Below are 24000 nucleotides of genomic sequence, written 5' to 3' on the forward strand. Positions count from 1 at the left end.
CAATTTTCAGATTTTTAATGACCAAAGTCATTAATTAATGTTTAAGCCACCAAGCTGAAATGCAATACCGAAGTCTGGGCTTCGTCGAACATTACTTGATTAAAATTTCAACCGATTTGATTGAAAAATGAGCACGTGACAGTGCTGCCTTAACTTTCACGAAAAACCGGATATGACGTCATCAAAGACATTTATCAACAAAATGAAACAAATGTCTGGGGATATCATTCCCAGGAACTCTCATGTCAAATTTCATAAAGATCGGTCTAGTAGTTTACTCTGAATCGCTCTACACACACACACGCACAGATAGACAGACAGACACACACACACACACACACACACACACACACACACACACACACACACACACACACACACACACACACACACACACACACACACATACACCACGACCCTCGTCTCGATTCCCCCCTCTACGTTAAAACATTTAGACAAAACTTGACTAAATGTAAAAAGTACGTGATCTTTAATAACAACTAAAACCTGCATGTTTATCTGAAGGCAAATGGACGTAATACAAACATGACTGGCGTAGTTAAATCAACAAAATGATCAAATCGTTCAACTGGCAGACATGTCTTCTAAGCTAGCTTGGGACTGCGCGCTTTATGGTTTAAACAAAACTTCATACAATGTTACTATCGTGACAGGTGTACAATAGCTTGTGTTGAGGATCCGTACTCAAGCATAAATCATAGCGTTTCTCTGATGAAACATGGTGGACGTTGCATATGACATCTCTGGAACGATGGCACTCTAATTTTTGGGGACTTTTGGTGAACAATATAAAGGACCGCTGCTACGGGACTGTACGCTCTAGCATGAATAGACAGAGACTGGATGGGAGGGTATTACCAGAGCTGTCAAATGCTACGTTTTAAGAGCAGTTGGTACGCCAAGATAAACATTGCAGGACCCCCTTTTTTGAGTCCTGGTAATCATTTCTGCTTCCCATTCCGTGTAGCGGTCACAATATGGGTCATACAACATTGTCTTCACTGAACAGTGGCACTGCAGACATAATTATTATCTAATGGGCATTTACATACCTGCATTTTCATGAAACTTTAATATGAGACATTTGTTTGTATTCTTGTGCAAGATGGCATACATGCGGATGTGAAAATACATTCTGCACAATCCTACACTAAAATGCGTCACTGACAATGCACACACAACAATCGAAATTCCTACACTCGAGGCTTCACAAAGGTTGGAAGGTCTGTCTAACGTATCAAGTACAGAAGTGCAGCAGCACGCACCAGGCTTGGACCCAGCGAGGTGTAACAGTGTGGGAAACCAATCCGCCGCGTGCATCATTCTGTAACACAGAGAGGTAACAGGTAGATGAACAGAAGCATGGATTAATAAATAACTGTGTAAATGCATTACTACAAACAAGCCAACACTAGCACGCGTACATTGATGCATGTTCAGGTGAGGAAGAAGACAAGAGGAAATTAAGGAGTTACACATTGATAGACTCAGTCACTCAAGCAATCAACAAACTATATAGACCATTCACTCACACAAAACGCTGATCGTGAGAAAGACAAGCAGTCACTGACGTCACACAAAACGCTGATCGTGAGAAAGACAAGCAGTCACTGACGTCACACAAAACGCTGATCGTGAGAAAGACAAGCAGTCACTGACGTCACACAAAACGCTGATCGTGAGAAAGACAAGCAGTCACTGACATCACACAAAACGCTGATCGTGAGAAAGACAAGCAGTCACTGACGTCACACAAAACGCTGATCGTGAGAAAGACAAGCAGTCACTGACGTCACACAAAACGCTGATCGTGAGAAAGACAAGCAGTCACTGACGTCACACAAAACGCTGATCGTGAGAAAGACAAGCAGTCACTGACGTCACACAAAACGCTGATCGTGAGAAAGACAAGCAGTCACTGACGTCACACAAAACGCTGATCGTGAGAAAGACAAGCAGTCACTGACGTCACACAAAACGCTGATCGTGAGAAAGACAAGCAGTCAAACGTGCAAGCAACCACTCACACACACATTATCTCTCTTTCTCTCTCTCTCAAATTGTTGATTTATGCGCTGGAAAGGTTTGTAGGTTAGAAAGAGAGAGAAAGAGATAGAGAGAGAGTCTGTGCCGTGGAACGGTAGAATATGATTGAAAGCCGATAATGTATGTTAGCACTGTAAACTTGTTTGTCGTTGCACCTATCCATATTGTTAATTCATGCGCTGGATATTTCTTTATGTTTAAGAGAAAGAGAGTGAGAGAGAGAGAGAGTGAGAGCGTGCGTGCGTTCGTGTGAATATATATGTTAGAGAGAAAGAGATAAAACCGGGTGATTGTCCATAAATACAAACACACGGCATGTATTACTGACCACCCCCCCCCCCCCTCCCCGTTGAAATGAACCTTGTGTGTTTAATCAACAAAATGTCTTACGTCTCTCTCTCTCTCTCTCGCTCTCGCTCTCTCTCTCTCTCTCTCTCTCTCTCTCTCTCTCTCTCTCTCTCTCTCTCTCTCTCTCTCTCTCTCTCTCTCTCTCTCTCTCTCTCTCTCTCTCTCGATACAATTGTTTGTTAATGAGTGGAAACGCATACATCAATCAAAACGTGTGAAGGAAGCAGGACAGCCGTGAAGATTAGACTGATTACACATGTCTTGTCTTCAGTCATCGCCACTCTCACTGAGTGATGCTAAACTTCTCTGACAATGAAATGCGGATACGTTACTTCATCTTTCAGCGCACCGTCAAAGAGAATGTCTATAGGAGTTTTTAAAGTGTTTTTAAAGATTGCGATGCAAGTTTTGACTAAATGTTTTAACATACAGGGGGAATCGAGACGAGGGTCGTGGTGTATGTGTGTGTGTGGGTGTGTGTGTGTGTGTGTGTGTGTGTGTGTGTGTGTGTGTGTGTGTGTGTGTGTGTGTGTGTGTGTCTGTGTGTCTGTGCGTGTGTCTGTCTGTCTGTGTGTGTGTGTGTGTCTGTATGTCTGTCTGTCTGTCTGTCTGTCTGTGTGTGTGTGTAGAGCGATTCAGACCAAACTACCGGACCGATCTTTATGAAATTTGACATGAGAGTTTCTGGGAGTGATATCCCCGGACATTATTTGTTTTTGTTTTGATAAATACTTTTAATGACGTCATATCCGGCTTTTTGTGAAAGTTGAGGCGGCACTGTCACACCCTCATTTTTTGATCAAATTGATTGAAATTGTTGTAAAGCAATCTTCGACGAAGGCCGGACTTCGGTATTGCATTTCAGCTTGATGGCTTAAAAATTAATTCAATACTTTGGTCATCAACAAATCTGAAATTGTAATATTTTTTTCAATATAAAACGATGCAAATTTACGTTCATCTTTTTCTCCGTCATTTCCTGATTCCAAAAACATATAAATATTTGATATTGGCATTAAAAACAAGCTCTGAAAAATAACAAGTATAAAAATTATGATTAAAATTAAATTTTCAAAATCGATTTAAAAACAATGTCATCTTATTTCTTGTCGGTTCCTGATTCCAAAAACATATAGATATGATATGTTTGGATTAAAAACACGCTCAGAAAGTTAAAACGAAGAGAGGTACAGAAAAGCGTGCTATGCAGCACAGCGAAACCACATCCGCGCTGAACAGGCTCGTCAGTTTCACTCCGTTATGCACAAGCGGCGGACTACGGTCATTGTGAAAAAATGCAGTGCGTTCAGTTTCATTCTGTGAGTTTCACAGCTTGACTAAATATAGTAATTTCGCCTTACGCGACTTGTTTTTAATACAATGGTAAGAATACGCGTTTTTCTGCGCTTTTCAAAACCGTTATGGGCGTTTCTAAAGATGATGATGATCTAATGTCTTCATGCATACGTTTGTTCTGAAAATAGTTCAACAAAGCTTCGCCTTTTTGCGCATTGTGATTCTTAATGGGAAGATGTCAGTGTATGATGTGTTTCTGTCTGCATGAACATGTCTGTTTTTAATATAATGGCCGGGCCGGAACTAGTGTAAAAAGAACAAGTCGCGTAAGGCGAAATTACTACATTTAGTCAAGCTGTGGAACTCACAGCATGAAACTGAACGCACTGCATTTTTTCACAATGACCGTAGTCCGCCGCTTGTGCAAAACGGAGTGAAACTGACGAGCCTGTTCAGCGCGGTAGTGGTTTCGCTGTGCTGCATAGCACGCTTTTCTGTACCTCTCTTCGTTTGAACTTTCTGAACGTGTTTTTAATCCAAACATATCATATTTATATGTTTTTGGAATCAGAAACCGACAAGGAATAAGATGAAATTGTTTTTAAATCGATTTCGGAAATTGGGTATGTGTTTCTAATTTGAAACGTCTATACGCGACTTGCGCATTTATCATTTTAATGTATGAACAGAAGGAACGATCAATCTATTATTGTATGTGTTTGTTTGTTTGTTTGTGTGTTTGTTTGTTTGTTTGTGTATTTGTTTGTTTGTGTGTTTGTTTATTTGTTTGAGTGTTTGTTTGTTTGTGTGTGTGTGTTTGTTTATTTGTTTGATTGTTTGTTTAATTGTTTGACTGCATGCTTGCTTACATTCTGTTTGCTTGTCTGATGTATCGATTGTTTGTTTGTTTGTTTGTTTGATTGTTTGACTGCTTGCTTGCTTACATGCTGTTTGCTTGTCTGATTTATCGATTGTTTGTTTGATTGTTTGTTTGATTGTTTGACTGCATGCTTGCTTAAATGCTGTTTGCTTGTCTGATTTATCGATTGTTTGTGTGTTTGTTTGTTTGTGTGTTTGTTTGTTTGTTTGTGAATTTGTTTGTCTGTGTGTTTGTTTATTTGTTTGAGTGTTTGTTTGTTTGTTTGTTTGGTTGGTTGGTTATTTTTTTAGTCATTGAGATTTCAGATGTCAATAACCACATCTGTCTAGTGGCTGACTTTCATGTCAAAAGCGCACACTATCAATTAGGATGTAAATGGTTTTCTAACAACTATTATTTCAACATCAAATAATAAGGCCCTGAGCTAAAAATAGTATTATGCTACAACAATCTTCTTAAAACTGTGTTTGCTTTCCCTGTCTGTAAGTTAGTGAAATATTAACAACGGACAGCATATCGCCCCTCAGAAAACTTACCCATTGTTGGTGTAACCAGTCTTCTGCAACAGATTCTTGCTGTGGACAAAGCCAGCCCCTCGAGTTCCCCCTTCCCAGTAGGTGGTCTTGGCTCCACGTAGAGGGAGGTTATTTGCACCGTCAAACGTCGGTCCGCCATTCTATACAATGTCAGAAAGCAAATGCAGACAAGTTTGATTCCATTTCTGCACGTACGAGGGCTGTTCTGGAAGTCCTTAGAATCTCATATTAGCGCACAGCTCACCGTTAATTTGGCCACGCCATTTTCTTGAAGGATCCTTCCTGAACTGCGACACACTTTAACATGCTGTAGACATACTTTTTAGACATGTCGGCGCGCGAGTTTTTGCCGATACCCTCAATGACCCTCGTTTACTCTCGGACAGCAGCATCACGGCTCTCCTAACGGTTTCCTCTGAAATTCTTTCTTTAAATGTAAAAACAGGAAAACGTCGAAAGGGGCCAATTCAGCAAAATATAGTGAACGGAACATCAGGCAAACATCCTAATCTGTTAGTAAATTCGACTTATTTGGAAGCTGTGTAAAACGGGACATTGCAATGGAGTAGCATCAACCCTCAAGTACCCGTGTTTGGCGCCAAGCTTTAAACACCACAGGCAGGCAATGATGTATGTACTGTTCCAAGGTAACCATACGCTGCTCCCTTTTTATACTGTTGGCGATGTTTCCTTATTTTCAAACAAATGGGACCGAGATCACCAATGGTTGATAGGGGTGGAGCCGTTTAGGAACATCCAAACGGCTGATCGATGTGTTGCCCGGGGTCAAATTGATAGACCCAAGTCCCCATCGCTTGTTACAACCTTCACACATTCCTTACACTCTCTGTAGTCACAATTGGAGAATATGTGTATGCACATTTCGAGACATACCCCCTTCTGTACACCAGAGAGATCACGTGTGTATCCTACCTCTTCAACTTTTCAACGGCAGCAACATTTGTTGCAGTAACAGCATTCAACTGTCGGTCTGGGCGGGTGTCATCTTTGAAGACGTGTCTACCCGATTTAAATCGGGACTGGGTGGCCGAGTGGTAACGCACTTGCGCTCGGAATCGAGAGGTTGCGTGTTCGACCCTGGGTCAGGCCGCTATTTTCTCCCCCCTTTCCTAACCTAGATGGTGGGTTCAAGTGCTAGTCTTTCGGATGAGACGAAAAACCGAGGTCCCTTCGTGTACACTACATTGGGGTGTGCACGTTAAAGATCCCACGATTGACAAAAGGGTCTTTTCTGGCAAAATTGTATAGGCATAGATAAAAATGTCCACCAAAATGCCCGTGTGACTTGGAATAATAGGCCGTGAAAAGTAGGATATGCGCCGAAATGGCTGCGATCTGCTGGCCGATGTGAATGCGTGCTGTGTTGTGTAAAAAATGTCCATCTCACACGGCATAAATAAATCCCTGCGCCTTGAATCAACATTGAAAAAAATACAAATAAATCCCTGCGCTTAGAACTGTACCCACGGAATACGGGCGATATAAGCCTCATATTGATTGATTGAAATTCATTGTACCAATTGTAAGTTCTCGTTTTGGAAGGAGCGTTCTTCCCTCAAAATACCCACACTATGCAGTAGGTGTGAGAAACATAACAATCCTTTCAGAGATGTGTATACATCATTGCTGTAAACTCCCTTTTTTGAGCTCCAGACAGGCAAGTAAACATAGACGGGTAGCGTTCTCTGAGAGCTGTTTTCTTTGCAGAGGAAACTTTGAGATGCATGAACATTTGTGGCATCGCCAATGAAAGATTGCAGTATGCCTACGTCATTGTAAATATCATGAGGCATTGCCAGGAGCTTGGAGTCTAAGGACTTCCAGAACACCCTACGTACTCCTCTCCCGCACAGTTGGCATGATTGTTGAACGTGTTCGCTGGTTATGTGTGTATATATTGTGTGTGTAGCATATATGAATATTGTGTGAACAGTACATGTGGTGATTTTGGTCCGTATGGTTAATTGTTTTATGTAGGTTGTGCATTTAATTGTTCTATTCTGTATATGTTCTTTTTTAAAGGGCCTATAGCCATAGGTTAGGCACTTAAAATTGTCCAGTTATTATTAGTATCATTAACTATAGTTTGATAGTGGTCTGACACCACACGAAAAAAAAAAAATAACAATCCCACATTATTGCGACAATCTTCGTACCCCAATATTAAAGTTCTGTATGTGTCATTTCATGCAAACGTGTAATGCCGTTAAAGGCACTTACATTGGCTATCTAGCACGGTTTTTCAAATACATATGTGTTTAACGGGGGTTACGTGACCACCGCCCATATGAGGGTATACAAAAAACGACGACACAAACGTAAGGCACATGTTTACGTTAAAAAAGGCGACTGCAATTCATGATGGAGAGATACAGATAACTGGCAACTCGGTAACTTTTAAATATTTATTTTATTTTTATTTATTTACGAGGATTTATATCGCGCACGTATCTCACCACACAAGGCGACTCAAGGCGCATGTTGTGTGAGATGGAATTTTTTACACAATATATCACGCATTCACATCGGCCAGTAGATCGACTGCCTTTAGGCGCTGCATCCACCTTTCACGGCCTATTATTCCAGGTCACACGGGTATGGGGACGAAGGTAAATTAAGTATTTATCCAGAACATGTTATTTTGAATGATTGTCGTTCGAATGTGTTTTGTTACACCAGGGCTTAGGTTCCCGAAGCGAAACTGGCTGCGCAGCCGCGGCATCTAATTGATTGACGACAGTGAAAGTTGCTGTGATGTCCACCAATCAGACTACGCGGCTTGTTCCAACCCAGTTTCGCTTAGTGCACTTCAGCTCTGAGGTGCACGAACCAAAAGTGGATGCCACCCAACCAGGAGAGAACAAACCGCGGAATCTGATTCGTTGAAGTCACAACAAATTTCAGTTTCAACAAATCCAATACCGCGGCTGGCTTCCACCCGTTTATTATAGTACCTGTCTCGTGTACCTTCAAATCAAATCAAATCAAATCAAATCAAATCAAATTAACTTTATTATCTCACATGGAGAAATTGCAGTGGTGGTACATATAACTTAAAGACAAACAAAGGACTACAACATTAATATTATTATATTTAAATATTATATTTGAATATCTGTGCAATAAATAAACATTGTTCTCAACTAAAACACATGTCTGCATACACATATGTCGCTGTTAAGATTTAAAACAGGTAGGTAAAATAGTCATACCAAAAAACAAAAAAAACAAAAAAAAATGCCCAAGAGTCTACTCACGTCAGTAGTAAAGATGAGGAACATGTTGTCAGTCAGGCCGGCCTTTTCCAGAGCATCCGTCACGTTTTTCACAGCCTCGTCCAACATCGACACCATACCTGATTTCATAGATTGTTTTTAATCCAAATATAACATATTTATATGTTTTTGGAATCAGAAAAATGATGGAAAATAAGATGAACGTAAATTTGGATCGTTTTATAAAAACATTTTTTGTTTTACAATTTTCAGATTTGTAATGACCAAAGTCATACATTAATTTTTAAGCCACCAAACTGAAATCCAATACCGAAGTCCGGCCTTTGTCGAAGATTGCTTCCCAAAATTCCAATCAATTTGATTGAAAAATGAGGGTGTGACAGTGCCGCCTCAACTTTTACAAAAAGCCGGATATGACGTCATCAAAGACATTTATCGAGAAAGAGAAAAAAACGTCCAGGGATATCATTCCCAGGAACTCTCATGTCAAATGTCATAAAGATCGGTCCAGTAGTTGAGTCTGAATCGCTCTACACACACACACACACACACAGACACACACATACACACACACACACACACACACACGCACATACACCACGACCCTCGTCTCGATTCACACCTCTATGTTAAGACATTTAGTCAAAACTTGACTAAATGTAATAAAAAAAAACCTAGCATTTAAGCCAGCAATTAATAACAACATCAAGCAACACAGGGCTTAACCTAGAGTATATATGAGGGCGGGGCTTCCAAAATGACGCAAGTATACAAGGGCTGGCCAAAAAAAAAGTATTCTGGACAAAACAAAGCATTACATTGGGGGTACCGGGGTGAGGGAGGGGTTTCCGATATCTAGGACCCTCACCCCCTCCCCCCCCTCTATTATCAGATCCAGTACTGCATCAACAGCATTGAAACGAACAAAATAGTCTTGAGCTTGAGCTTGTTGTTGATCCCTAACATGTATTATGTTGAACTATCTATGAATTGTTGAATAAACACTGTTTAAACCAACAAACTAGTCTCTTCAGTTTCAAAACATTTACAGGGGATATGTAATACCAACGTCACTCACCGCAGTAGATCCTACGATGGTCATCATGGATGGAGCTGTACATATTCTCAAATCTGGCTGGGACCTGAGGAAAATTAAAATGAGTTGAGCAGTTGCAGAGAGAGAGAGAGAGAGAGAGAGAGAGAGAGAGAGAGAGAGAGAGAGAGAGAGAGAGAGAGAGAGAGACAGAGAGAGACAGAGAGAGACAGAGACAGAGAGAAAGATAGGGAGAGAGAGACAGAGACAGACAGAGAGACAGAGACAGACTGACAGAGACATGGACAGAGAGACAGACAGACAGAGAGAGCGACAGAGAGAGACAGAGAGAGACAGAGAGACAGAGAGACAGGGAGAGACAGAGACAGATATATAACATTGTTCCACAATTACTGTTTTACTACTTGAAATGGATCATTGTCTTTGATTCATCTACAACTACTTTTAGCTATTGTATGTATACATTTTGAGTAAAAAAAAAAAGAGTATCTAGTAAGACATATAAATACAATGAATGTTAATTCTTTAAACACATAAGTAAGGAGCTTAACATAAGGTCTGTAACTAAAGCATCACTATCAGTGTTCACATTAACCTGAACATGTATCCATGCAAACGCATGACCAAGTCTTAGATGGTGATTCAAACTGTTCACGCAAGATGGACAGTGCCTCTCATGTTGTGATTGTTGATGCAAATGTCGCTGTGACAAGGTGTACCTCATGCGGGACGTGCACCAGGTGGAAGGGCAGGTAGAGGAACAGCGGCTCCTCGGGGTTGTGCTTCTCGATGATGTCAAGCGCGTGGTCCACGAACAGGTACTGAAACCATCATATAAGACGTTCTGTTGCACTCAACTTAAAATTTGGGGGCCCAGTAGGTCAGTTGGTAGAGCACTGTACTTGTGATCGGAAGGTCGCTGGTTCGCATTCGGGCCGGGACGGACACGGGTCGACTTTATGTGCCGACCCAGAGACGGAAGCCATGTCCCACCCCCTTGTCACCACAATGGCACGTAAAAGACCTCGGTCATTCTGTCATAAGTGCTGATGCCATCTAAACACGCATACACTTGTGTATATCGTCAAAAGCCATGAGGGCGTAAAACTCGAATCATATAACCCATATCATGTCCTTAAGAGGCGAAATAGTTAGCCTGTATAACATAAAGCCTCTTTCCTTTTTTTTCAACTTCAAACTTTTATTCACAGAAACCCTGAATTAATTAATTAAGGATTCAATGTAAAACAACATATCGACGCTTCAGAACGAGGTAGTTGGTACAGAGCCTGTCTGGGACGAGGTAGTTGGTACAGAGCCTGTCTGGGACGACAACCTAAGGGACCGACCACAAGCGGTCGCAGTTGAGATCGTATAAGGGAAGTAACTCACATCAGCGTATGTTTGTGTAGGATCCAATGCTACAGACTTATTGGCCCTGAAGTCGTAGCCATCCACTGCACACATAAAAAAAAACTGCGTGTTAACTAAACATACAAAGAAGTATAACACACAACAAAAGAATTGAGAAAAAGGAAGACAGGACAAGCACACAAGGCACTTATGTCCAGTTATTATTTAAGTTATTGAGACATCCCAGTGCACTAAGGGATTTATAGAGCAAATCGAGAAAATTCATTATTGAACGAAGCGCATAGCGCTGAGTTCAATAATTATTTTCGAGATTTGCTCTATAAATCCCTTAGTGCACTGGGATTGTTTCAATAACGATATTGTCAGTACCGCCATAGAAAAAAGAAGATTCCAAACGCACATTTTGCTACGCGCATTTGAATAGGCATAACTGTGTGGTTAGGTCGTCAGTGTACAGTAAGATCTACTTTTGTGTGGGGTGTCTCAAGTGTGTCGTGCTTTCGTCACACGCATTTTAATTTATGTTGGTAAATTCCAGTGTAGCGTTAAGCTGAACAGTGATGATCTTTCAGAGAGACCTCATTTGAACTCGGAGAAAGGACTGTACTCTTCGTTATTTGCGATTCGAAACCTCCAGTCGAGGTTCGACGGATTGACTGTGCGGAGTGACTCCCCTTGAATTGACTCGAAGTCGAAGGACTCGACGGTTGCACATTTTCAAAATAAATGTGGCATATTTCTCGTGTTGTATCTTCACTCATCGGGGAGTCTGATACTAAATATGAACGGTAAGAATGCTCTGAACCCTACATGTTTTATATCCCCATCGTTTTTTAGTTCACATTTGCCCAACATGTTAATTTGCTGAGCGGGGTTTATGTCGTCTGCTACTGTGCTAGGCAAGAGCAATCGAACCACTGCAGTCTGCACTGACTGAGTCTGCACGCATGAGGTAATAAGTCTTATATATATGGTAAGAACGTTCTGAACCCTACACGTTTTCGATTACGATTGTTCTTGCCTTGAAATAATAATTCGGAAACCATTCATTTACTGAACTGATGCAGTCGTATTTCAGTGTACATAGTCTGCTACGTATGACAGAGTCGATCGAGTCAGTCTTCCAAACTGGTCTGCCAATGGTACGTTATCGGAATAACACTTGTGTTTTCTGTTAGCCGCTGGGAATTGTATACTAACTCATCATTTGGTAATGTGGATGATAAGCTACATGCCACTAACACGGCATATGAGAAGAATCTATGCAAGTCGGCGAAAATTAGATGAAACACAGCGGCTTCTATTTTAGATCAGTAGCACTGTGGCACAGGCACATGCAATCTGTCAGAAAAAAACAAAACACTTCTGCTTTAATTGAGAAGCAGGGAATTTATGGTCATTTGGTATTGTGGAGAATATAAGCTACATGTCATTAATTAATTCTGAGGATAAGAGCACAGTCTCGCTTAGGCAAAGGGCGGAAGAATACGCTCTGTGGAAAAGTTAGCGCACTCCAAGAGTGCGCTAACAGTTTTAGCGCATCGCCATTAGCCAATCAACTGGTTCACATCAGTCATGTGACACCAGTACTTACTGACAATTATTATTATTATTATTATTATTATTATTATTATTATTTAAGTTATTGAGACATCCCAGTGCACTAAGGGATTTATAGAGCAAATCGAGAAAATTCATTATTGAACGAAGCGCATAGCGCTGAGTTCAATAATTATTTTCGAGATTTGCTCTATAAATCCCTTAGTGCACTGGGATTGTTTCAATAACGATATTGTCAGTACCGCCATAGAAAAAAGAAGATTCCAAACGCACATTTTGCTACGCGCATTTGAAAAGGCATAACTGTGTGGTTAGGTTGTCAGTGTACAGTAAGATCTACTTTTGTGTGGGGTGTCTCAAGTGTGTCGTGCTTTCGTCACACGCATTTTAATTTCTGTTGGTAAATTCCAGTGTAGCGTTAAGCTGAACAGAGAGACCTCATTTGAACTCGGAGAAAGGACTGTACTCTTCGTTATTTGCGATTCGAAACCTCCAGTCGAGGTTCGACGGATTGACTGTGCGGAGTGACTCCCCTTGAATTGACTCGAAGTCGAAGGACTCGGCGGTTGCACATTTTCAAAATAAATGTGGCATATTTCTCGTGTTGTATCTTCACTCATCGGGGAGTCTGATACTAAATATGAACGGGCATTTGAATAGGCATAACTGTGTGGTCAGGTCGTGTACAGTAAAGATCTACTTTAGTGTGGGGTGTCTCAAGCGACAAGTGTGACGTGCTTTCGTCACACGCATTTTAATTTCTGTTGGTAAATTTCAGTGTAGCGTTAATCTGAACAGTGATGATCTTTCAGAGAGACCTCATTTGAACTCGCAGAAAGGACTGTGCTCTTCATTATTTACGATTCGAAACCTCCAGTCGAGCTTCGACGGATTGACTGTGCGGAGTGACTCCCCTTGAAATGACTCGAAGAGGGACTCGACGGTTCGCACATTTTCAAAACAAATGTGGTATATTTCTCGTGTTGTATCTTCACTCATCGGAGAGTCTGATACTAAATATGAACGGTAAGAATGCTCTGAACCCTACACGTATTATACCTCATCGTTTTTTCGTTCACATTTGCCCAACATGTTCATTTGCTGTTTTCGATTACGATTGTTCTAGCCTTGAAATAATAATTCGGAAACCATTCATTTACTGAACTGATGTAGTCGTATTTCTGTGTAGTCTGCTACAGAGTCGATCGAGTCAGTCTTCCAAACTGGTCTAGCTGGTACGTTATCAGAATAACATTTGTGTTTTCTGTTAGCCGATGGGAATTGTATACTAACTCATCATTTGGTAATGTGGATGATAAACTACATGCCACTAACACGGCATATGAGAAGAATCTATGCAAGTCGGCGAAAATTAGATGAAACACAGCGGCTTCTATTTTTAGATCACTGGCACTGGAACAGGCACATGCAATCTGTCAGAAAAAAACAACACTTCTGCTTGAATTGAGAAGCAGGGAATTTATGGTCATAAAAAACAACACTTCTGCTTTAATTGAGAAGCAGGGAATTTATGGTCATTTGGTATTGTGGAGAATATAAGCTACATGTCATTAATTAATTCTGAGGATGAGAGCACAGTCTCGCTTAGGCAAAGGGCGGAAGAATACGCTCTGTGGAAAAGTTAGCGCACTCCAAGAGTGCGCTAACAGTTTTAGCGCATCGCCATTAGCCAATCAACTGGTTCACATCAGTCATGTGACACCAGTACTTACTGACAATTATTATTATTATACATACATCTGGTGTGATTATAGTAGAACTCCATGCCGCTGTAGTAGCCAAAGAAACTCTCGAAGCCTCGCTCTGTGGGTGTGTACTTCCAGTTGCACATTCCGAGATGCCACCTGCGTGCATTACGAAACATTGGAACCAGAATTTTCAACTGTATAACGTCCCGCTCATAAGACAATTGCCTATGTAATTTTTTACTGTTTTGAGAAAAACGCAAAACCTTTTTTTTTAATTTCTGAACAATCTGCATATCTCATTTTCGTTATAAGTTGCAAATAGCCTATCTTGAGCTGTTGCATCCGAATAAACGAGAGATAAAGAGCTGACAGCAACTGCAACACAACCCCCCAAAAGCGTGTGCATTCCTTCGCAGTTTCCAAACAAGTCTTCCTGTATCAAACACAACAACTGCCTAACTCAAAAAACGTGATCGGCAAGTTTGCATACGTTACCGTGGCAATTGTTTCTGATGGTCTGAGAGTTTGTACTCTCTAACACATGATAGATACCCTTCCAGTAGCTTCCTCTGTAGTCTCACTTCAGAAATGCCTAACACTGAGTTAAGTATTTGTCTTATGAGTGTGACGATAACATACTTTTGGGCGATACAATAGTGCCGACATTATGCTGTCAGGAACCAGGTCTGGTTTTTTTCAATCACATGTTATTAGACTAATTTGATAAAGGACACATTTATATCTGATCAATTTGCACGTGTTACTATATATTGGTATGGCAGCCTGTTGAGTAAAATGACAAGTTAGTTATGGCGAACTTTCGGAACATCTGAAAATGAAACTTTTTGATCTCACATTTTGAAAAAATGCATAAACGGAACGTTGGTGCGTTCACATTTCTGAGCGTGTGTGCGGGTGTGCATGCAGGCATGCGCGTGTGTGTGCGTGTGTGTGGGTGTGCGTATGTATGTGTGTGTGTGTGTGTGGGTGTGTGTGTCTGTGGGTGTGTGTGTGTGTGTGTGTGTGTGTGTGTGTGTGTGTGTGTGTGTGTGTGTGTGTGTGTGTGTAAAAAAAAAACCATAACGGCTTATTGTCATTGACTGCTATCATACAAAATAACACAAACAAACGTTGATAAGGGATGCAACCACTGCGTATTGCCCGTTGGATCGCAGCAAGCTGATTGCCTCCCCTGAAGACCATTTCTAATTTGCTGTTATAGCTGTTATACATAATGCCTTGTAAGTTATATGGTTAACGTTATTATTTCAATAACATCTTAAGTCAGTACAGAGGTTATCTTGAGTATAAAAATAATGTTGGTGTTGTGCTTTTTGTTGCTGTGTATGACTCATTAAATCATTACTTTTAGATTGTTAGTTCACGGCACATACTTTCCAACAATGTGCGTTCGATATCCTTGTTTCCTGAGCATTTGAGGTAGGGTTGTAAAGTGTGCTGGTAGGTATCTAGGTTCTCCCGCTGCTATCACTTTATGCTGAAAACACACACACACACACACACACACACACACACACACACACACACACACACACATACACACACACACACACACACGCACGCACGCACGCACACACACACATACGCACACACGCACGCACGCACGCACGCACACATACACACACACACACACACACACACACACACACACACACACACCCACCCACACACATATACCCCCCCCCACACACACACACACATATATATATATATACCCACACACACACATTTAACCATGTATAGAACGACTATTAGGAACGTAACATAGGACAGTCCCTAATTACTTCAGACAGACAGAACATGATTCAAGCAGTTCTATACATGTTGATTAATTATGAAATAATGAGTTTCAGATGTTATATTAGGGTTATTTTCTTTTAAATTATGTTGTGTCCTCATGCGTTTTGTGTGTGTGTTATAACAAAAACAATATGTTGCGTTACACATATATAACTCCCCTTACCTGAAGTCCAGTGCGGTAAGGAAAGTAACCAGTCATGAAGGATGCCCTGGACCTGCAACGGGAGGGCAGGCAGTCAGGCAGTTAGTCGTGTGCAGAGTACTTCTATGACACGTACGATGCTTCGACTATACAACATGTTTTGAACGGCCACATTTCCCCATAACACAATATTTAAAACAAAAACAAATATTGTATGTATAAGCAAGTGCATCAGCTCTTTTCACCTTTGCACTGTGCTTGCGCTCTTTACTCGTAGCATACTGGACATACTGTGTTTTTTTGTCAAGGAATGTCACAACATTGCTGCTCTCAAGCAGCTGATTTTCAGCAAACTAAAATAGCAGACAAATACCCAATACAGTTTGGTTTGAAACATATCACTTTATTGTTTCAGACACGCAACAGATGCAACATATTAATGATTCTATGGCAAATGACGGTTGTATTTATTTCTTGAAGTAGATTACTCCCCCACCGCCCATCGATTGGAAATTCGGGTTGCTTCCTCCCAGTGGAAAGCTAGCAGCAACAGAGTCTCACTACCCAGGTGTGTGGTGGTTGAGGTGTAATCAGCCACTTGCACTTATGGCAGAATGACCGAGGTCTTTTACGTGCCACAGTGGTGACACCGGGAGGGAACATGGATACTGTCTCTGCGTCTGCACATAAAGTTGACCTGTGTCCATCCCGGATTCGAACCTGCATACATAGGATCACAAGTCCAGTGCCCTACCAACTGACCTACCGGGCCCCGGAACTATTACTCATTATTACCAATTCAGTGCCCCATATGTCTTTTTGACCAATCAGGACGGATTCTAGGTGACCCTCTAAATGTTATAACGTTCAGGCAGGGACCCTTTTTGTTTATTAAGCTAAAAATGACAAAGTAAAAATTTAAATCAGCAATATCAGTGTGATTTATTCTAAAGAATGACACTTCAAATGCTGTCAGATAATACTCTCTTTATCTAAAAAATACCGAAAAGCGAGTTTTGTCGGTGGGTGCTTTACGGAACAGCGAGGCACCGCCCATCCTCTGAGTGTGCAATGCCGACTCGCTCACTTGAAATTTAAATTATCAAAGTTCGGAAAATCAAATGAAAATGGGTCATTCGCTTTACGTCAAATGTATCGTTACGTCATTTCCCATCCGTCTGGAGTCGGTTTCTAAATCTGTTGCTCTCTGTAAGTGCGGCTTCTTTGGTAATTCTGACTATAGTATAGGGACAACGCGAACACAGATGGGTTTTTTGTTGTTGTCTTGTTTTATTTCCTTCTTTCGTTGATCTGCGTCCGGTGAAAACTGCACAAAAAAGGGAACGTAAACAGAGAGCAAACAATAAAACAAACGAGAACGATGGAGCAAGAAGGAGAGAAAACCAGAAAGCGAAGCAGAAATGAGAAAGACAGAAACACTGAACAGAGAAAGAAGGAGACAGAATTAGAGAACAACAGACAGTGAACACCAGAGGATACAGAGACAAAAACAGGTGCTAAGAAAAGATAAAGAGCAAAGGTACATGCAAATCTTTATAAAGAAACAGACAGGAAATCAACACTATTTGGCGTCGGAAAAAACACACAAAAAAGCGGCTGAGGGCGAAACGAATATGACGACTAAAAACGTGACGTTTTATAATGACGTAAAAACTGGACTGACGACACGCTGACTTTGTACCACAATCACGCAAAAGGAAATGATATTCACGCGAACATACACAATGAAATGAAAGTACAGTAATGAAATAACTGGGGACAGAACAAAGAACAAACAAGGGTGGAAACTATAGGGGCTCACAAGTTAAAAGTCACTAAAGGGAAGGACAAAGCTATCTCTCTGTGCACTGAGAGAACAACAAGGCTTAATTGGGGAAGATGCGGGAAGTAGGGGAATCAGCAGGTAAAACGACAAGAGCCGGTGAAAGGTGACTACTTGACAAACGATTTAACAGCTCAAACGGTGGTCTACGGACTATATATTAAGACACACAGAAACAAAGAGAATCGTAAATAAAGTGAAAGAAAACCAGCCCTCACACAGGGGCAAGAACACTCTCTGTTCAACAAGAACACTCTCTGTTCAACAAGAACACTCTCTGTTCAACAAGAACACTCTCTGTTCAACAAGAACACTCTCTGTTCAACAAGAACACTCTCTTTTCAACAAGAAAAAGCGAAGCAACCGAAACGCATGTTCAACATGGTTTGTTGTGTGTCAAACGCATTTGACCTGTGAATATTCATCACGTAAGGTGTGTTACTCTGATTGGCTGACCCAGGTCACGAGAATTATTTGACTGACAGGCATAATCAGGTAGGAGCGCTCCAGTTCCCATTGCGGCTGTTCTGTCTAATTCGCGCTGTCGCTTCGATATTTCTTTTGGTCGAATTAAACGGTAAAAAACCCGTTATTTCTAATATGCTGACGGTTAGCAAATGATAACAGACATGCCTCACAAACGATATCAGCATTCGCCTAAAAGGCTCATGCTTGATATTTTGTTTCTCGACATGTCTGTTATCATTTGCTCACAGTCAGCATAATTATTAGAAATAACTCCTATTACAGAACGGAATGCACAACCGATAGAGGTGATAAAATCGACAAGATATAATTATCAGTTAGCTCAAGCACATATATCAATAAATTGGTTATGATAACTATATGATTAACCTTGATACTAAATGGGCTCTACTTGAAAAAAAATAGATTGTGTCCGGCGCGTCGCTGATTTCGTTCAATTGTACGAGGCTAATTTTATGCATGGGAGATACACACAAAATACAAAAAGGAAGGAGGCGTCTGAAAGTACACATATGAACGAATTAATCAACCGACAACAAACACATTTATATCACTACCACCACAACTGTCAACAACATCAACGAATCAATTTGATATATCGATGTCATCGTGAACTGTTGGCGTACCGGTAAATCGATTGTTGACGAGTTTGATGTTGATCATATTTAGACTAAGTAAATCATTCTCCATTAACAAAATATTCTCTTCAATACGATTGGCAAAGCACGAATAAACATTCTTTTATATTTTTTTTATCCAAACCACGAAAACTATGAACACCATTTCATAATAACAATAGTAGTAATAATGGACACTTATTAATCGCCCCTTCTCACTAGAGCTTACGGCGATGTACGATAGCAACAGCGTGCACACACAATACGCAGTGTTGTCCTTCTCCTGAAATGTTATTTAAAACGAGTTACGCCAAAATTCCACGACGACGTAGATAGTGGACTTTTTTTATCGATGAAGTTTATAAATAAATAAAAAATCCAAGGTCATTTGAAAGAATAGTTTCCCAAGTTCAAGGGAGTAATATTGTCGTAGAAGGGGGATGCTATCGGGGATGCTGTGGTAGAAACCTGCTTTTTACATTTAGTCAAGTTTTGACTAAAAATGTTTTAACATAGAGGGGGTAATCGAGACGAGGGTCGTGGTGTATGTGCGTGTGTGTGTGTGTGTGTGTGTGTGTGTGTGTGTGTGTGTGTGTGTGTGTGTGTGTGTGTGTGTGTGTGTGTGTCTGTGTCTGTGTCTGTGTCTGTGTCTGTGTGCAGAGCGATTTAGACTAAACTACTGGACCGATATTTATGAAATTTGACATGAGTGTTCCTGGGTACGACATATCCGAACATTTTTTTCTTTCTTCCGATAAATGTCTTTGATGACGTCATATTCGGCTTTTCGTGAAAGTTGAGGCGGCACTGTCACGCTCTCATTTTTCAGCTTGAAATTTTGGTCAAGTAATCTTCGATGAAACCCGGACTTCGGTATTGCATTTCAGCTTGGTGGCTTAAAAATTAATTAATGACTTTGGTCATTAAAAATCTGAAAATTATAAAAAAAAAAAAATTTTTTATAAAACGATCTAAATTTACGTTTATCTTATTCTCTATCATTTTTTGATTCCAAAAACATATGAATATGTTATATTTGGATTAAAAACAAGCTCTGAAAATTAAAAATATAAAAATTATTTTCAAAATTAAATTGTCCAAATCAATTTAAAAACACTTTCATCTCATTCCTTGTCGGTTCCTGATTCCAAAAACATATAGATATGATATGTTTGGATTAAAAACACGCTCAGAAAGTTAAAACGAAGAGAGGTACAGAAAAGCGTGCTATCCTTCTCAGCGCAACTACTAAACCGCTCTTCTTGTCAATTTCACTGCCTTTGCCATGAGCATGAGCGGTGGACTGACGATGCTACGAGTATACGGTCTTGCTGCGTTGCATTGCGTTCAGTTTCATTCTGTGAGTTCGACAGCTACTTGACTAAATGTTGTATTTTCGCCTTACGCGACTTGTTACATTTAGTCAAGTTTTGACTAAATGTTACAACATAGAGGGGGGAATCGAGACGAGGGTCGTGGTGTATATGTGTCTGTGTGTGCGTGTGTGTGTGAAGAGCGATTTAGAGTAAACTACTGGACTGATCTTTATGAAATTTTACATGAAAGTTTATGGGTATGATATCCCCAGACTATGTTTTCATTTTTTGGGAAAAATGTCTTTGATGACGTCATATCCGGCTTTTTGTAAAAGTTGAGGGGGCACTGTCACACTCTCATTTTTCAATAACATTGATTGAAAATTTGGCCAAGCAATTTTCGACGAAGGCCGGACTTTGGTATTGCATTTCAGCTTGGAGGCTTACAAATTAATTAATGACTTTGGTCATTAAAAATCTGAAAATTGTAATTAAAATTAGTTTTTTTATAAAACGATCTAAAATTACGTTCATCTTATTTTTCATTATTTTCTGATTCCAAAAACATATAAATATGTTATATTCGGATTAAAAACAAGCTCTGAAAATTAAAAATATAAAAATTATGAAATTAAATTTTTGAAATTGATTTAAAAAACAATGTCACCTTATTCCTTGTCGATTCCTGATTCCAAAAACACATACATATGATATGTTTGGATTAAAAACACGCTCAGAAAGTTAAAACGAAGAGAGGTACAGAAAAGCGTGCTATGCAGCTCAGCGCAACCACTACCGCGCTAAACAGGCTCGTCAATTTTACTGCCTTTTGCACGAGCGGCGGACTACGGTCATTGTGAAAAAATGCAGTGCGTTCAGTTTCATTCTGTGAGTTCCACAGCTTGATTAAATGTTGTATTTTCGCCTTACGCGACTTGTTTTCTTCTCTTTTTGTGGATTTGTATTTAATTTTTAAAAAAACATGTATAGGCTTTACATTACAGTACATCACATAGACAAGGGGACAATTACAACACTCAGGGGGTGGTCATGGCTTAGTGGTCGCAGTATCACAAATCTATACATACATATAAATAAAAGAGAGTGTCTGTCTGTGTTAGGAAACACTACCGTTGCTGAGCTTTGGTTCAGTTTTGTGTGTTGCATGTAGTTGACTTATTTGTACTTTGTGGGAAAGTACCGATATTATATTTTGTAAACACAATATTTATGCTTGGACGAGAATGCAGGTGAACTTTCTAGTCCTGTCAAAACAAGTTGTTTACCATGCTGTTTTAGTCGTGAGTTCGTGGCGTTCGTTCGGATTAAGTGTGTCGGCGCTTTTGATATACGTCACAGAGAATGTCGCTAGTTTAGTCCATGCACGGCTCGTATAATGTAGTTGTTTCATGTTCGGTCTGGAATATTCTCGAGATTGAGTATTTACTATATATGCCAGCGCGATTTGTATGTAAAAAAAGCTTCTATTTGAGTTCTGCTACGTTGTGCAGTTGTATGTATTGAATGCTGAATAAATCCTCGAACTCAATTTGACGAGTTGTTTTCTGTTGCTGCGAAGACGGGCGACGTAGAATAAAAGAACACAACTATACGACGTTTGAGAACTTGTGGCAAACTCAAGTGCCGTGTAACAGTCTGTCTGTGTGTGTGTGTGCGTGTCTGTCTGTCTGTGGTCGCCATACCTCAGAGATGGCAAAAGATAAGCACAAGATATTTTGCATGCACACTGCCCTGGACCCACAAATGTGCACCTGGGTTTTAGTTTCTCCAGACATTGTTTCCTTCCTCGGATAATTACCCTCCCCATCTATCAATACAGTCTATATAGTGCAAGGGAGGTAAGTCATGCTTTGTCACCCACGGAAGGGAGGTAACTCTCATCAAACCAGTATACCGTGTCATTCTTAAGGGTTACCCCCCGCCCGCTATCATCCCGCCGCCCCCCCCCCCCCCCCCCCCCGTAGTTACCGTCTGATCGAAGCACGCATACCTCATGAGTGAGCGCGTCATACCTTTTTGAACAGGGGAGAGAACTCTGTAAATTCTCGTGATCTTTCACTGAGGCGATCGTTTCGTAAACATTATTCGCGATGATCTGGAAGGCAGGGAGGGGGAGCAGGGGGCAGGGTTAGTGAGATATATAACAAGACCAATCCTGATGACGCTTTAAAAACATGGTATTCTACATTTCGCGAAGTTTTAGATAAACATGCACCTAAAAGGTCAAGAAGAATTAAGTATTCATATCGGCCAGGGTGGATCACTCCTGAAATTATAGAAGCCCAACATTACCGAGATTATCTATGCCGGATCGACCGCCAATCTGAAGAGTACAAAACACAGAAAGCAAAATGTCAGTATATGACTCGACAGTCAAAAAAGCAGTTCTTCGAAAACATTCTTAAGAAAGGCAAGAGTTCCAAGGAAACATGGAAAGCCATTAATCTTTTAACTAATAAATGTGTAAAGACCACATCATGGAACGAAAACGATATTTCGCCAGATGAAATTAATAATCACTTCTGTTCAGTTGCAAGTAAAGTAATAAAAACTGACAAATCCGATGAAAACAATTTACCCATTTTGCGCAAGTACTGTGACACCAAAATTAAATACGAGGCACAAGTTATACCTTTTTTGTCAGTCTCCAAAGTATGTAATTCTCTAACTCACTTGAAAGAAAGTAGCACAAAGGGAACTGATGAAATAGACAGCAACATTCTTAGATTATCAGCCCCACATATAGCGGAATCACTAACGTATTTTTACAATCTCTGTATTGAAAAAAGTGTTTATCCCAAAGCTTTCAAGGAAGCTAAAGTGATCCCCCTCTTTAAGGCAGGTGATAAAACAGATCCCTCAAATTTTAGACCGATATCCGTTTTACCAGTATTGTCAAAACTACTGGAAAAACATGTCAATGACCATATTATGATATACTTTACATCAAACAATTTGTTTCATGAAACTCAGTCTGGTTTTAGACCTAAACACTCGTGCCATACGGCATTGACATAACTGGTGGACTCTTGGTTATCAAAAATCAACTCTAATAAGTTATGTGGAGCACTGTTTATGGACTTTGCAAAGGCATTTGATGTTATTGATCACGCCCTCCTTTTGCGGAAACGTTCCATTTATAGACTACCACAGCCCACACAGGCTTTTATAGCCTCTTTTTTGTCGGGAAGAACACAAAAAGTTACCTTTAACAGTTCGAGCTCTGAAGCAATGCCAATTTTATATGGGGTCCCACAAGGCTCGGTCCTCGGACCTTTGTTATTTTCTGTCTACATCAATGACTTACCATTACACATATCCTCTGGACAGTGTGATATGCTAGCTGATGATACTACTATTCATACCTCAGGTGATGCTATTACTTCGGTAGTCGACACGCTTCAGAAGTGTGTCGATGATGCTGTAGAATGGACGCATTTAAACCACATGTCTCTCAATCCAGAAAAAACAAAGTATATGCTAATTACTACGCGTCAAAAACGACAAGTCATGTCGGAACCAAAGAAGTGCATTTCTGTTGATAGTCAGCTGATAAACGAGGTTAGTGAACACAACATTTTGGGTGTAACTATTGACAACAATCTAACATGGGGCCCTCATGTAAGTAACTTATGTAAATCTACAGCAAAAAAAGTTCATCAGTCTGCAAAGA

At 40.4% G+C, this 24000-nt stretch overlaps 1 protein-coding gene across 1 annotated transcript in view; it reads right to left on the bottom strand.

Annotated features, from left to right (window-relative positions):
- Positions 1–24000, bottom strand: part of LOC138956711 (arylsulfatase B-like) — a 33103-nt gene that overhangs the window by 2569 nt on the left and 6534 nt on the right. The window contains exons 3-11 of the mRNA XM_070327998.1: positions 16066–16117; positions 15476–15579; positions 14131–14237; positions 10831–10895; positions 10158–10259; positions 9463–9526; positions 8406–8503; positions 5128–5267; positions 1287–1345 (exon numbers count right to left, since the gene is read on the bottom strand). Of these exons, the coding sequence (XP_070184099.1) occupies positions 1287–1345; positions 5128–5267; positions 8406–8503; positions 9463–9526; positions 10158–10259; positions 10831–10895; positions 14131–14237; positions 15476–15579; positions 16066–16117 (791 nt within the window). The remainder of the gene's footprint in view (positions 1–1286; positions 1346–5127; positions 5268–8405; positions 8504–9462; positions 9527–10157; positions 10260–10830; positions 10896–14130; positions 14238–15475; positions 15580–16065; positions 16118–24000) is intronic.

Source organism: Littorina saxatilis, unplaced genomic scaffold (assembly GCF_037325665.1).
Source record: "Littorina saxatilis isolate snail1 unplaced genomic scaffold, US_GU_Lsax_2.0 scaffold_596, whole genome shotgun sequence".
Lineage (NCBI taxonomy): Eukaryota > Metazoa > Mollusca > Gastropoda > Littorinimorpha > Littorinidae > Littorina > Littorina saxatilis.